Raw genomic sequence first — 15,928 nt, 5'->3', positions numbered from 1 at the left:
GGCAGTCTCAGTGATAGAAGGAAAACGTTTATTTTGTATTTTTAATATACTGTATATATATAGACACATTCATGTTTATTCATGAGTTCTCCACAATGACTTTGGTAGTTATATTGTGTGTGTGTGTGTGTGTGTGTGTGTGTGTCTACAGTATCTCTCCTACTGTCTCCTTGGTGTTTTAACATGTTGACATCGGTGAAACATAAACAGTTATTGTGGTGTGTGTGTGTGTGTGTATGTGTGAGAGAACCTCTGTGTGTGTGTGTGTGTGTGTGTGTGTGTGTGTGTGTGTGTGTGTGTGTGTGTGTGTGTGCATTTTGGTATTAGTGTGTGTGTGTGTGTGTGTGTGTGACAACATGTAGTCATACTCAATATGAGATAATGTTTTCAGATTGAATACAGATGGGGGTACACACACACACACAAAGTGCTAACATTGTTTAATACATTTAACAGCATATGTTCAGTCTAGACATGCAGACTGATGGAATGGGGGGGTGGGTTTAGACCACGGCCCGGAACAGGAAGGAGAGGGCGGCTCCAAACGCCATACCCAGACCCAGGAAGAACGTCATCATGGCGCCGGCCGTCTCTGCTTCATGCGGAGCTACCTTCCTGTAGAGACAGAAGAAGAAGAGGGTTAGCTACCTTCCTGTAGAGACAGAAGAAGAAGAAGAAGAAGAAGAAGAGGGTTGGCTAGGCTACGCTCAGCTGGGATGGAGGTTGGAGGGTGTAGTGTAGTGAGGTGGTTGTGGGTAGTGTAGTGAGGTGGTTATGGGTAGTGTAGTGTGTAGTGAGGTGGTTATGGGTAGTGTAGTGTGTAGTGAGGTGGTTATGGGTAGTGTAGTGTGTAGTGAGGTGGTTATGGGTAGTGTAGTGTGTAGTGAGGTGGTTATGGGTAGTGTAGTGAGGTGGTTATGGGTAGTGTAGTGAGGTAGTTATGGGTAGTGTAGTGTGCAGTGAGGTGGTTATGGGTAGTGTGCAGTGAGGTGGTTATGGGTAGTGTAGTGTGTAGTGAGGTGGTTGTGGGTAGTGTAGTGTGTAGTGAGGTGGTTGTGTAGTGTGTAGTGAGGTGGTTATGGGTAGTGTAGTGAGGTGGTTATGGGTAGTGTAGTGAGGTGGTTATGGGTAGTGTAGTGAGGTGGTTATGGGTAGTGTAGTGTGTAGTGAGGTGGTTATGGGTAGTGTAGTGTGTAGTGAGGTGGCTATGGGTCGTGTAGTGAGGTGGCTATGGGTAGTGTAGTGAGGTGGTTATGGGTAGTGTAGTGTGCAGTGAGGTGGTTATGGGTAGTGTAGTGTGTAGTGAGGTGGTTGTGGGTAGTGTAGTGTGTAGTGAGGTGGTTGTGGGTAGTGTAGTGTGTAGTGAGGTGGTTGTGGGTAGTGTAGTGTGTAGTGAGGTGGTTGTGGGTAGTGTAGTGTGTAGTGAGGTGGTTGTGGGTAGTGTAGTGTGTAGTGAGGTGGTTGTGGGTAGTGTAGTGTGTAGTGAGGTGGTTGTGGGTAGTGTAGTGTAGTGTGTAGTGAGGTGGTTATGGGTAGTGTAGTGAGGTGGTTGTGGGTAGTGTAGTGTGCAGTGAGGTGGTTGTGGGTAGTGTAGTGTGCAGTGAGGTGGTTGTGGGTAGTGTAGTGTGTAGCGAGGTGGTTATGGGTAGTGTAGTGTGCAGTGAGGTGGTTGTGGGTAGTGTAGTGTGCAGTGAGGTGGTTATAGGTAGTGTAGTGTGTAGCGAGGTGGTTATGGGTAGTGTAGTGTAGTGTGTAGTGAGGTGGTTATGGGTAGTGTAGTGTAGTGTGTAGTGAGGTGGTTATGGGTAGTGTAGTGTGTAGGTTATGGGTAGTGTAGTGTGGTGGTTATGGGTAGTGTAGTGTGTAGTGAGGTGGTTATGGGTACTGTAGTGTGTAGTGAGGTGGTTATGGGTAGTGTAGTGTGGTGGTTATGGGTAGTGTAGTGTGTAGTGAGGTGGTTATGGGTAGTGTAGTGTGTAGTGGGGTGGTTATGGGTAGTGTAGTGTGTAGTGAGGTGGTTATAGGTAGTGTAGTGTAGTGAGGTGGTTATGTGTAGTGTAGTGAGGTGAGGTGGTTATGGGTAGTGTAGTGTAGTGTGTAGTGAGGTGGCTGTGGGTAGTGTAGTGTGTAGTGTGGTGGTTATGGGTAGTGTAGTGAGGTGGTTATGGGTAGTGTAGTGTGTAGTGAGGTGGTTGTGGGTAGTGTAGTGAGGTGGTTGTGGGTAGTGTAGTGTGGTGGTTATGGGTAGTGTAGTGTGTAGTGAGGTGGTTATGTGTAGTGTAGTGTGTAGTGAGGTGGTTATGGGTAGTGTAGTGTGAAGTGGGGTGGTTGTGGGTAGTGTAGTGTGCAGTGAGGTGGTTATAGGTAGTGTAGTGTGTAGCGAGGTGGTTATGGGTAGTGTAGTGTAGTGTGTAGTGAGGTGGTTATGGGTAGTGTAGTGTGTAGTGAGGTGGTTATGGGTAGTGTAGTGTGTAGTGGGGTGGTTATGGGTAGTGTAGTGTGTAGTGAGGTGGTTATGGGTAGTGTAGTGTAGTGAGGTGGTTATGGGTAGTGTAGTGTAGTGAGGTGAGGTGGTTATGGGTAGTGTAGTGTGTAGTGAGGTGGCTGGGTAGTGTAGTGTGTAGTGAGGTGGTTGTGGGTAGTGTAGTGTGTAGTGTGGTGGTTATGGGTAGTGTAGTGAGGTGGTTATGGGTAGTGTAGTGTGTAGTGAGGTGGTTGTGGGTAGTGTAGTGTGTAGTGAGGTGGTTATGGGTAGTGTAGTGTGTAGTGAGGTGGTTATGGGTAGTGTAGTGTGTAGTGAAGTGGTTATGGGTAGTGTAGTGAGGTGGTTATGGGTAGTGTAGTGTGCAGTGAGGTGGTTATGGGTAGTGTAGTGTGTAGTGAGGTGGTTGTGGGTAGTGTAGTGTGTAGTGAGGTGGTTATGGATAGTGTAGTGTGTAGTGAGGTGGTTATGGGTAGTGTAGTGTGTAGTGGGGTGGTTAGTGTAGTGAGGTGGTTGTGGGTAGTGTAGTGTAGGGTGTAGTGAGGTGGTTATGGGTAGTGTAGTGTGTAGCGAGGTGGTTATGGGTAGTGTAGTGTGTAGCGAGGTGGTTATGGGTAGTGTAGTGTGTAGTGAGGTGGTTATGGGTAGTGTAGTGAGGTGGTTGTGGGTAGTGTAGTGTGTAGTGAGGTGGTTATGGGTAGTGTAGTGTGTAGTGAGGTGGTTATGGGTAGTGTAGTGTGTAGTGAGGTGGTTATGGGTAGTGTAGTGTGTAGTGAGGTGGTTATGGGTAGTGTAGTGTGTAGTGAGGTGGTTATGGGTAGTGTAGTGTGTAGTGAGGTGGTTATGGGTAGTGTAGTGAGGTGGTTATGGGTAGTGTAGTGTGTAGTGAGGTGGTTATGGGTAGTGTAGTGCGTAGCGAGGTGGTTATGGGTAGTGTAGTGAGGTGGTTATGGGTATTGTAGTGTGTAGTGAGGTGGTTATGGGTAGTGTAGTGTGTAGTGAGGTGGTTATGGGTAGTGTAGTGTGCAGTGAGGCGGTTATGGGTAGTGTAGTGAGGTGGTTGTGGGTAGTGTAGTGTGTAGTGAGGTGGTTGTGGGTAGTGTAGTGTGTAGTGAGGTGGTTATGGGTAGTGTAGTGTGTAGTGAGGTGGTTATGGGTAGTGTAGGGTGAAGTGAGGTGGTTATGGGTAGTGTAGTGTGTAGTGAGGTGGTTATGGGTAGTGTAGTGTGTAGTGAGGTGGTTATGGGTAGTGTAGTGTGGTGGTTATGGGTAGTGTAGTGTGTAGTGAGGTGGTTATGGGTAGTGTAGTGTGTAGTGAGGTGGTTATGGGTAGTGTAGTGTGTAGTGAGGTGGTTATGGGTACTGTAGTGTGTAGTGAGGTGGTTATGGGTAGTGTAGTGTGGTGGTTATGGGTAGTGTGTAGTGAGGTGGTTATGGGTAGTGTAGTGTGTAGTGAGGTGGTTGTGGGTAGTGCAGTGAGGTGGTTGTGGGTAGTGTAGTGTGTAGTGAGGTGGTTATGGGTAGTGTAGTGTGCAGTGAGGTGGTTGTGGGTAGTGTAGTGAGGTGGTTGTGGGTAGTGTAGTGTGCAGTGAGGTGGTTGTGGGTAGTGTAGTGAGGTGGTTTTGGGTAGTGTAGTACTTGGGGCCGTAGCACATGCACAGGGAGGCCAGGTAGCCGTTGCTGAGGGCGAAGGGGACCATGAAGCTGATGAACCAGCCGTCGTGCAGGAAGTAGACCGGCAGGAAGCGACGCGGCTGGGCGTTGCACAGCATGAAGAGAGGGATGAAGATCACCCTGGCAACCAGCAGCCCTGGCAACAGCATGCTGTCCTGCCCTGGCTGGGAGACACACACACACACACACACACATCAGCCTGGTTATTGATTAACGATCGATGACATCACACACTCTCAGGTCAACACTCCATACAATCTTGCTAAATGGGCACTGTGGTGTGTGTGTGTGCGCGCGTGAGTGTGTTGTGTGCGTGTGTGTGTTGTGTGCACGTGTGTGTTGTGTGTGTGCGTGTGTGCGTGCATGTGTGTGTTGTGTGTGTGTGTGTGTGTGACCTACCCACATACACACAGCGGTGAAGCTCCTGCCCGCCCAGTCACACAGGTTGAACAGCAGGAAACACGAGACAGGGATGAAGTATTCCTCTGAGACACACACACACACACAATTAATTAATTAATTATTTCCTGTAGAGAGGTGGAGGTCTTAGGCAAGGCAAGTTTATTTGTACAGCACATTTCATACAAATGGGGCAATTCAGAGCTGCACTTTTTTAACCACCTGCCAGCTGTACAAAGACATCAGTGACACGTACTTCCACTGACCACCAACACACAACAAGACTTGAAACACTCGACCAATGTCATAAAACTGCCACATCTGCTGGGTGAAGTACAACAATATGCCACCATAAGACTGTAAATAAGTTTAATCATTTATTTATTCTAGCATAATTGTATGTACATTACATGAGATAGATAACACATTTAATAAGATAATAGTTCATGGATAAAAAGACATTGATAGAAGTGTTAGTGTTTAATCATAACTGTTGCAGAACATGAAGGTTTTTAGTTTAGATTTAAGTATTTTTAGGGTTTTGGGCCTGTTTGATTTCTTCAGGGAGTTTGTTCCAGGAGCATGCGGCAGCGTGACTGAAAGCTGCTGCACCGTGTTTTGTTTTCACTCTTGGAATGATTAGCTGATTAGTCTCAGCTGACCTTAGGGGCCTTGCTGGAATATAGGGTGGGAGGAGATCTGATATGTATTTAGGTGGAAGACCATTTTGTGATTTGTATGTAATTAGGAGTACTTTGAATTCAATTCTCTGAGAGAATGGTAGCCGGTGTAGGGATCTCAGGATTTGTGTAATACACACACACACACACACACACACACATGGCCATACCCCAGGTTCCTCCGTTTGCGATGGTGGACTTGACGTCAACAGTCACGGAAGGGAAGACTGCTATGGTTACGGTGAAGGCGAAGCACACACACGCTGCCATCAGCCAGATCTACACACACAGACACACACACACACACACACAGAAGAGGAGGGGGGGACATGTCAAGTATGTCTATCATCGGGTAGATGGTGAGTGCAAGTTAGTTGGTGCAGTGTAGTGGGTGTGTCTGAGCGTGTGTGTGTGTGTGTGTGTGTGTGGTCTCCTACCTTCTTGAAGATGGTTGTAATGGAGATGTGAGGTTTGTTGTCGTCTGCGGCCTCCACTGCTGGGTACACACACACACAGACACACACACACACACACATACACAGACACACACACATACACACACAATCAGATTGTTCTTTCCAACAGGCTTATTAGACAGTCCGTGTGTGTGTGTGTGTGTGTGTGTGTGTGTGTGTGTGTGTCTGTGTCCCTGTGTGTGTGTGTGTGTGGGTGTGGGTGTGTGAGTCTGACCTTGCTGGGTTCCCTGGTCTCCGACTTTGTTGCCTTTGCTGCTGTAATACTGGTAGAACTCCTGCAGGGGGAGACAGAGTCACACAGTAGCAGTAGTGTTGTAGTCATAGAGTAGTAGCAGTTGTAGTAGTAGTAGTATAACATTGTTGTAGTAGTAGTATTATAGTAGTAGTAGTAGTAGTAGTAGTTAAGTAGTAGTAGTAGCGTGGTATTATAGTAGTTTAGTAGTGTAGTAGTGTAGTATAGTAGTAGTATAGTAGAGGGGCGTGTCTAAAGGACAGAGGGCGTGGCTAAGGGACAGAGGGCGTGGCTAAGGGACAGAGGGCGTGGCTAAGGGACAGAGGGCGTGGCGGCGTGGCTAAGGGACAGAGGGCGTGGCTAAGGGACAGAGGGCGTGGCTAACGGACAGAGGACGTGGCTAAGGGACAGAGGGCGTGGCTAAGGGACAGAGGGCGTGGCTAAGGGACAGAGGGCGTGGCTAAGGGACAGAGGGTGTGTCTAAGGGACAGAGGGCGTGGCCTTGGTACCAGTTTAGGGAGGATCACGTAGGTCCCAATGGCGAATAGGATGACGACACAGGCAGTGATGAAGTACCCAAACGCTGCGTCCTCCATGGCCGAACCACCTGGGGGAGGAGGGGAGGGAGGGGAGGGGGAGGGGAGAGGGACGGGAGAGGGAGGGGAGGGGGAGGGGAGAGGGAGGGGAGGGGGAGGGGAGGGGTAGGGGAGAGGGAGGGGAGGGGAGGGAGGGGGAGAGGGAGGGGACCAGAGGAGGGCAGGAGAGGGAGGGGAGGAGAGGAGAGGGAGGGATTAATCACAGTTTCAAATCCTGCTTTATTAGGGCAGATTCATATCTTATCTTTTAAGACTTTGGGTGCGTTCGTGGGTTCGTTTTACATGGGATGAATTAACGTTCATTTCATGGCAACATTAGTTAACGAGTATCTACTGTCAACAACACTACAGTTAGTAACAGAAAGCTAGCTAAGGTCAACGATAATGATGGTAATGTTATCGTTGGTGTCCGCCATGTTTACAGTTAGTTCGTAAAGACTTGACTGTTCGTAAACTCTATGAACTCAGAGCATTCTCAGAGTGAATTTACGAACGCACCCTTAGTTTTGGCTTCAGCATGTCACTATAACAGTATAACAGACGCTACCCCCCCCCCCCCCACACACACACACACACACACCCCTCCCTCCACCCCCTCCCCATACACCCCTCCCTCCACCCCAACCCCCAGGACTTACTAGCGATGGCGCAGATCAATGAGAAGGCAGCGAAGGTGCCAGCGAGGCCCTGGCCGCTCATGATGGGCGTGGTGTAGGACCCAGGAAGCAACGCCGCCATGCCAAACAGACTGCCCTGCAGCAGCGCCCCGAACGCTGGGTCAACAACATCAACAACAACAACAACAACATCAACATCAACAACAACAACAACAACAACAACATCAACAACATGGGGAGAGGGGGAGGGAGTGAGACAGAGTGAGAGGGAGAGAGGGAGTGAGAGAGAGAGTGAGGGAGAGAGGGAGAGGGGGAGAGGGAGAAGGGGAGGGAGAGAGAGAGAGAGCAGGTCTTACAGTTGATGATGATGATCTTAACCATGGTGATGATGAAGAAGGGGAGGGGCTTCATGGGGACCTTCACCAGGACGGCCGTGACGAGGAACACCCCCATGATCACCACCAGGCTGCCCGCCACACGCACCTTCTGAGGAACGCTGCCGGACACACACACACACACACACGCACACACACACACACGCACGCACGCACACACGCACGCACACACACGCACGCACGCACACACACGCACACACACACACACACAGATCATAAATTGGACCCTAAACTAGCATAGATGTCTTAGTCAGGCCTTAGCTAACCTAGCTTACGGTCTGTGGTTGTGTTGGGGTCAGGGTGTGGTTGTGTTAGGGTCAGGGTGTGGTTGTGTTAGGGTCAGGGGTCAGGGTGTGGTTGTGTTAGGGTCAGGGTCAAGGTGTGGTTGTGTTAGGGTCAGGGTGTGGTTGTGTTAGGGTGTGGTTGTGTTAGGGTCAGGGTGTGGTTGTGTTGTGGTCTTACAGGTGGTGTATGAAGGAGTTGAGGCAGGTGAACAGCAGAAGGGAGGTCATGGCGCAGAGCGTCATCACGTTGTTGAACTTGGCCTCCAGCATGCTGCGCTGGTCCGCCTCTCCCTCCGTCTGATTGGCTCTCGGTTGGACCACGCCCACCGAGGGCTCCTTCAGACGGCCAGTGAAGTACTGCAGCAGAGACAGGATGTGACCTCAGACAGGATGTGACCTCAGACAGGATGTGACTTCACATAGTGTATATGATACAAACTACCTAACCTAAACCCTAACCCCCATGATAGTAGTATAGTAGTGTGTGTATATATAGTTAGTTAGTTACCATGGTGATATAGTAGTGTATATATAGTTAATTCGTTACCATGGTGATATAGTAGTGTGTATATATAGTTAGTTAGTTAGTTAGTTACCATGGTGATATAGTAGTGTATATATATAGTTAATTCGTTACCATGGTGATAAAGTAGTGTATATATATAGTTAATTCGTTACCACGGTGGCGGTCATAAAGAAATTCCATGGCAGGAGGGTTCCAAGGCCCAGCGTGAAGAAGATCAGCCACACAGCATTATACCTGACACACACACACACACACACACACACACACACAAGATTAAGATTATAGACCACATTGGTTGACATTTAGTCACTAATTGGGATGATCCTGGACACAGAAAACTCAGTCGGTAAAAAACACATAAATGACACGTTAATAACACATCAATAACAGCTAATAACACTAACTTGTCTTTAGGTGCGTGGACTAGTCTTTTCATGCTCCTTAGTGATGATGAGCTCAACACCAAACCTACAATACACAACATGACAGACAGACAGACAGACAGACAGACAGACAGACAGACAGACAGACAGACAGACAGACAGACAGACAGACAGACAGAGAGAGACAGACAGACAGACAGACACAGAGAGACAGACAGACAGAGAGAGACAGAGATGGAGACAGAGAGAGAGACAGAGATGGAGACAGACAGAGACAGAGAGAGACAGAGAGAGAGACAGAGATGGAGACAGACAGAGACAGAGAGACAGAGAGAGACAGACAGACAGACAGACAGACACACAGACAGTCAGAGAGAGACAGAGAGAGACAGAGAGAGAGACAGAGAGACAGAGAGAGACAGACAGACAGAGAGAGACAGACAGACAGACAGACAGTCAGAGAGAGACAGACAGAGAGACAGACAGACAGACAGTCAGAGAGAGACAGACAGAGAGACAGACAGACAGACAGTCAGAGAGAGACAGACAGAGAGACAGACAGACAGACAGACAGTCAGAGACAGACAGACAGAGAGACAGACAGAGAGACAGACAGACAGACAGTCAGAGACAGACAGACAGAGAGACAGACAGAGAGACAGACAGACAGACAGACAGTCAGAGAGAGACATAGGCAGAAAGCATCCGGAGGAGTCAATGTTGCAGACTTCAGCCAGTTATTGCATGAAAAGTATTGTTGAACGAATGCTAAACAAGAGTAGCCTACTTCATGTGGACATTATATGTTTTTTCCAATACTTTTACTCTATAGCCCTGAAATAGGGGGAGTATGTAAAAAACATTGCACTTTCTAAATGGTGAACCCAAGAAAAAGAAAACATTGAATTAAAGCTGAGAATCTCTACTTTAACCTCACAGTAATTGTTTGATTTCAAATCCAAACTGTTGGAGAATAGAGCTAAAATAATAATAATAATAATAATAACTTTATTTGTATAGCTTTTAATAATAATAATAATAATAATAATAATAATAATAATAATAATAATAATAATAATAATAATACATTAGACGTATATAGCGCTTTTCTAGACACTCAAAGACGCTTTACAAACTGAAAAGATCGAGTAGTAAAATAAAAAGAAACACAAACCATTATAAAAGAAAGTATAGGGGTCTAATTCATTTTTGTATTACTAAATCTAAATGTCTTTGTAGGACAATCTACTCTGCTGCAAACCAAGAGTTCAGGCGGAGAAGCAACGGCAGCGCGTGCTCTCTCGACCGGCATTTTTTTGAAAAGTGATCATATAATATCAATCATATCTATACATCATATCTATCATATAATATCTATCATATCATATCTATCATATCATATATATACATCATATCTATCATATCATATATATCATATCATATCTATCATATCACATCATATCATATCTATCATATCATATCTATACATCATATCATATCATATCTATCATATCATATCTATACATCATATCTATCATATCATATCTATCATATCATATCTATACATCATATCTATCATATCTATCATATCTATCATATCTATACAATATCATATTGTCATTCTTAGATTAGCTACTAAATCTCGACCGGCATTTTTTGAAAAGTGAAAAACGTTTTCATGCAAACGTTGCAGCTCAAAGTGCTCCAATCATTATATAATCATAATTTAATTATTTTGTCATTTAAAGGCAATGAATAATAAATACTTATGGAGGAAGCGGTACATAGATGATAGAATTAGCAAAACTCCAAATATGAACTACATCAAATGGGAAAGTCATCTGCCAAAAACAATTTCTGGATATTAAATAAATAAATCAGCAGCAAGATGCTCTCGTAAAAGCCTCTCATACAGTAAATGTCTTAAACACGCATTTCCACACGTCAGTCACAGTAACTATATTGATAGTAAATAGTTAGGGTTAATAGTTAATATAAATGGGGCAACTTTTATCAAGTTACCAATAATATAGCAAGCTAGCTAGAATTTATGGAAGGGGAGTAACTTTAGAAATTGGCGTTACATTAGTTAGTTAGCGAGCTAGCTAGCTAAGCTATGTTATCAAGTTGTTGATGAGCTAGCAAGCTAACCAATGCTAACGTTAGCTAGCAAACTACACGTGGGGGCGCTATAGGGTTAATAGTTTGGGTTACATTTAGCTATTAAATTGTGTCTAAACGTGTCCGGTATAGATCCGTTAGTCAATTTGAGATGACAAGAGAAATGAAAAGAGAAATGGAGGAAGAGCAGAGGAATAACTCACCTGTTGACCCGAGAGAATGAGAATAATCACCGTTATCTGTTTGAAAATAAACATTCGACTGATGCTCACGAGACTCATCTGATACACTGCAATACTCATTTATAAACACGTGGGGGCGCCATTGCCACGGCCATATTGCCTCTGTTCAATATGAATGAATGGTCTTTATTGTCATTGCTATAGTACAGGTACCAAACAACGAAATTTAGGACAATATTCGACTAAATTAAAAAAATGAAAAGTGTTGACATGCACTCCTCAATATGTACATCATTTGTAAATCCCACACAGTTGGTTTTCTAGCTAGCCAGCTAGATGTCTCAGTGCACTTTGGATAAAGCGATGTTTAGCTTGAATTACATACAAATCACAAAATGGTCTTGGACCAAAATTCATATCAGATCTCCTCCCACCCTATATTCCCGCAAGGTCCCTAAGGTCAGCTGAGACTAATCAGCTAATAATTCCAAGAGTAAAAACAGTCACACTGCTGCATGCTCCTGGAACAAACTCCCTGAAGAAATCAAACAGGCCCAAACCCTTAAAATATTTAAATCTAAGCTAAAAAACCTTCATGTTTTGCACCAGTTATGATTATACACAAACACTTCTATCAATGTATTTTTTCCATTAACTGTTGTCTTTTTAAATGTGTTATCTATTTTCTTCTTATATTTGCTTTTATTCATTGTAATTTTTATTTTATTATGCTGCTCTTGCTGTATTTTTAAATAATGTATGTAAAGCACTTTGAATTGCCCCTGCTGTATGAAATGTGCTATACAAATAAACTTGCCTTGCCTTGAATTTAGGTCAGCCATTGATGCCTGCCATTGGTCAGTTCCTGGGGGGTATTCCATCCTTGTCCGCTAAAGGAAAATCCAAATAAATCTGTGGCTGTGTTCGGAATGGCATACTAGAATACTATTCATACATATGACGTATACGCATGACGTAGTTTTTGAGTACGCAGTGCGTTCACACTTAATAGTATGTGGAATTTGAGTATGCGAGAAATCTATTATGGATACGAGATTATCCCGAATCTCAGAGTATGCGATGAGACCAGACTATTGGACTACTCAATGCATTGCATTTTCAGTCTCGTCAAACTGCGTCATACAAACTCATCATGCACCTGTTGTTTACATGGTCCGAGAGCCTGGAGACCGAAAGCTTGCAATAAATATAGTTTTTTGCACAGATTTGAGTGTGCAGATGCTGCTTTTTTGCCATCTATTTGATACTCTTCAGCTGCAGCACCCCGGCTAAGTCTGATCACGGATGAGCAGTGGTATCTTCACTTATTTGGGAAATGTACATGGTGAAATGCATTCCTAGACTTGAGATGCATAAAATCCTTTAAGTTTATTTGTGTCTTACACACACATCATCCTTGGACAACTGTTTAGAGGAACCCATGGTTTTTAACACCAGACACATATAGTTCAACCCAGGAATTATATTCACCTGACTCATTGAAGCCCTAATGAGTAAATCACCTTGGTCTGGGTCTCAAAAGGTAACAAAGAATAATACTAAAGGGTTCCCAAGCTTTTGCCCTTTTCCTTTTTTAATAATTTTAAAACTCTGAAAAATTAAAAGAAAGAGAAACCGTTGCTTTAAAGTTTTCAGAAAGGTGTCATGTTTAACTTTGTAGCATTTAGTGTTCAGGTTTGCTTTCAATCACTTGGAGATTAATTGTAACACATTCAAACCAGGGGTGACCAAATGTTTTCACCCCACTGTACATACAAGGCCAAGACAGACAATATGTACAATTCAACATAATTTGATAACAATTTATTTTAGAAAATAAAATGTACAATCTCTAAGAAAATAAATATGTATTAGACATTTTTACAAATTAAAATACCTACACTCTCACAGCACCCAACTCAAACACATTCATACAACACACACACACACACACACACACACACACACACACACACAGGAAGTCTCCTAAAGAGAAATGTTTGACACTACTTCAGTCTTGGTTCCCATGGTGATCGTAACTAGGGCTTGTTGTCCATGACAACGTTGCCGTCTCTGTCCTTGACCCTGACCCGTCCGGTGGGGTAGCGGGTTTCCTGGCGCCCGTCGGCTTACACCGTCTTCACGGTCCCGTCGGGGTACTCCCGTCTCTTGTACCGGGCCGTGTGGACCTCCTTCTGACCAGTGTTGAACTGGATCTCCTTATTGCCGTCCCTGGAGGAGAGGGAGGGGGGACGGGACATCAATATACCACACATTCCTTAAGAGCTATTACCTGAGCATGTTACAGTCTACAGCTGAGATCAGTAGGTAAAGACACAGTGACACCCCCCCCCCAGCAGCAGCCCTGACCCCCAGCAAGCAGCCCTGACCCCTGACCCCCGGGGACGTACGTGTTCATGAGGATGATGGTGCCGTCCGTCAGCACGCTCTCCTCCCTCCCGTCGGGGTACAGGGTCTTGACCGTCTGGTCAGGGAAGGTGATCTCCTTACGGCCGTCAGGGAAGTGCTTCTCTGCAGAGGAAACCACAGCCAGACAGCCGGGACTCGTTACACAACACAGAGGAAACCACAGCCAGGACTCGTTACACAACACAGAGGAAACCACAGCCAGGACTCGTTACACAACACAGAGGAAACCACAGCCAGGACTCGTCACACAACACAGAGGAAACCACAGCCAGGACTCGTCACACAACACAGAGGAAACCACAGCCAGGACTCGTCACACAACACAGAGGAAACCACAGCCAGGACTCGTCACACAACACAGAGGAAACCACAGCCAGGACTCGTCACACAACACAGAGGAAACCACAGCCAGGACTCGTCACACAACACAGAGGAAACCACAGCCGGGACTCGTTACACAACACAGAGGAAACCACAGCCAGGACTCGTCACACAACACAGAGGAAACCACAGCCAGGACTCGTTACACAACACAGAGGAAACCACAGCCGGGACTCGTTACACAACACAGAGGAAACCACAGCCAGGACTCGTTACACAACACAGAGGAAACCACAGCCAGGACTCGTCACACAACACAGAGGAAACCACAGCCAGACAGCCAGGACTCGTCACACAACACAGAGGGAACCACAGCCAGGACTCGTCACACAACACAGAGGAAACCACAGCCAGGAGGAGAAGGCAGGGTGGGTGTAGGATGGAGAGAGAGAGAAGGCAGGGTGGGTGTAGGATGGAGAGAGAGAAGGCAGGGTGGGTGTAGGATGGAGAGAGGAGAAGGCAGGGTGGGTGTAGGATGGAGAGAGGAGAAGGCAGGGTAGGTGTAGGATGGAGAGAGGAGAAGGCAGGGTGGGTGTAGGATGGAGAGAGGAGAAGGCAGGGTGGGTGTAGGATGGAGAGAGGAGAAGGCAGGGTAGGTGTAGGATGGAGAGAGGAGAAGGCAGGGTGGGTGTAGGATGGAGAGAGGAGAAGGCAGGGTAGGTGTAGGATGGAGAGAGAGAGAGAGAGTAGGCAGGGTGGGTGTAGGATGGAGAGAGAGAGAGAGAAGGCAGGGTGGGTGTAGGATGGAGAGAGAGAGGAGAAGCCTCTCTATGTGTTACCTATGTCCAGTGTACTAGAACCACTCTAACAGGAGTGTTTGTCTGTGAATAACACCGGCTATGCCCGGGGTAGAAACACAAGACTATAGCTGGATAAGGTCTACAGGTCTACAGGGTCATTTTAAGCCGTCGACCAGCCCTCTACGACCACGGGAAGTCATGTTAAAAGTGAAGATACTTCTGTTAAACTAAGCTAAGCTAAACATCGCTAATCGCTAACTCCCTCCTGGGACTTAAAGTGACAAGTAATAATGTTGTGAAAAAACCCGTCAGATCAGATAGATATAAGGGTTATTTTGATAAACCGGATACATTTTGTGAATATATATGGTTACTTTCTCGCCTGAAAACATATTAAAACTTCATAAAATGACATATTAACACTTGTAGAGCCAAATTAAAGCTTTTCGCTAATGGCGGCCAAAACGGAGGTTTCAAAAACACTAGACTGACGTGTCACAGTCGCCAGCTGGTCGTGACGTGTGCCAGCTGGTCGTGACGCGTGCCAGCTGGTCGTGACGCGCTGATGGCCCGGTAGGATTTGGCAGTGCACACGATTTGGCATGACAGAGCCCCCAAGCCCAAGTGTCGACGAACTCCCACCTTCACTCCTCGCAGGTATGGATATTTAAAGTTCTATAGCTCGCTAGCTTAGCCCCACTGCGGCCTCTGCCGACGGGAGCTGGTAAGTAAGTAAGTCGCTGATTGTTTCTGTGCTTTTTATTGTGTCGTCGTCGTGTAACTGATGGACATGTCCTGAGATGACGACAACCTGACGTTAGCTTACTAGACAGGGCAAGTAAGGACAACTCGGCAGGGTGATCAGACTTGCTAAGTAGCTCCAAACTGAGACAAACCCAAGGCTGACATGTCTTGACTGAACTGTGCAGAACATGGATGTGATTAATCAAGGAAATAAGGCTTTGCGCCTCTGCTGTCAGTGATATCAAGCGTATCACGGCCATGTATTGATATAGCTAATAATTTACTATTTAATTGGTAGAAACAGACAACAGGCATGCTCGGGAGTTCCTACTTCGAGGCGGACTAGCAAGAACGCAGGTCCGGACGTGAGCGTACTCGGTATTGAGAAAGCGCCATAGTATAACTATGATAGATAGATAGATAGATAGATAGTATAACTATGTATTCTATAGTATAACTATGTATTCTCGCATACTCAAATCTACGTCATATCTAGTATGAGTATGCTAGTATGCTAGTATGCTATTCCGCACACAGCCCATGATTAATTGCATCCGTGTTTAATTGATGCAGAAATTACATTTAG

The 15,928-nt window shown here is 45.8% G+C and overlaps 1 protein-coding gene across 1 annotated transcript; it reads right to left on the bottom strand.

The window, feature by feature from the left end:
* Positions 1-503: 503 nt before the first annotated feature.
* LOC308172492 (equilibrative nucleoside transporter 1-like) lies at positions 504-15,507 on the bottom strand (the record flags this gene model as incomplete). Its single annotated transcript, XM_080547392.1, has 14 exons — positions 504-615; positions 4,121-4,320; positions 4,556-4,641; positions 5,406-5,514; positions 5,673-5,731; positions 5,926-5,986; positions 6,453-6,550; positions 7,178-7,312; positions 7,513-7,652; positions 8,014-8,192; positions 8,514-8,595; positions 13,181-13,279; positions 13,438-13,579; positions 15,495-15,507. 14 exons carry the CDS (start codon positions 15,505-15,507, stop codon positions 504-506), a joined length of 1,515 nt encoding a protein of 504 aa, XP_080403518.1.
* Between the last annotated feature and the right edge of the window lie 421 nt (positions 15,508-15,928).

Source organism: Nansenia antarctica, assembly GCF_963989245.1.
Source record: "Nansenia antarctica genome assembly, chromosome: 17".
In the NCBI taxonomy this organism is placed as follows: domain Eukaryota; kingdom Metazoa; phylum Chordata; class Actinopteri; order Argentiniformes; family Microstomatidae; genus Nansenia; species Nansenia antarctica.
The sequence above is the reverse complement of the archived record's forward strand: the minus strand, read 5'-3'. Positions and strand labels throughout refer to the sequence as shown.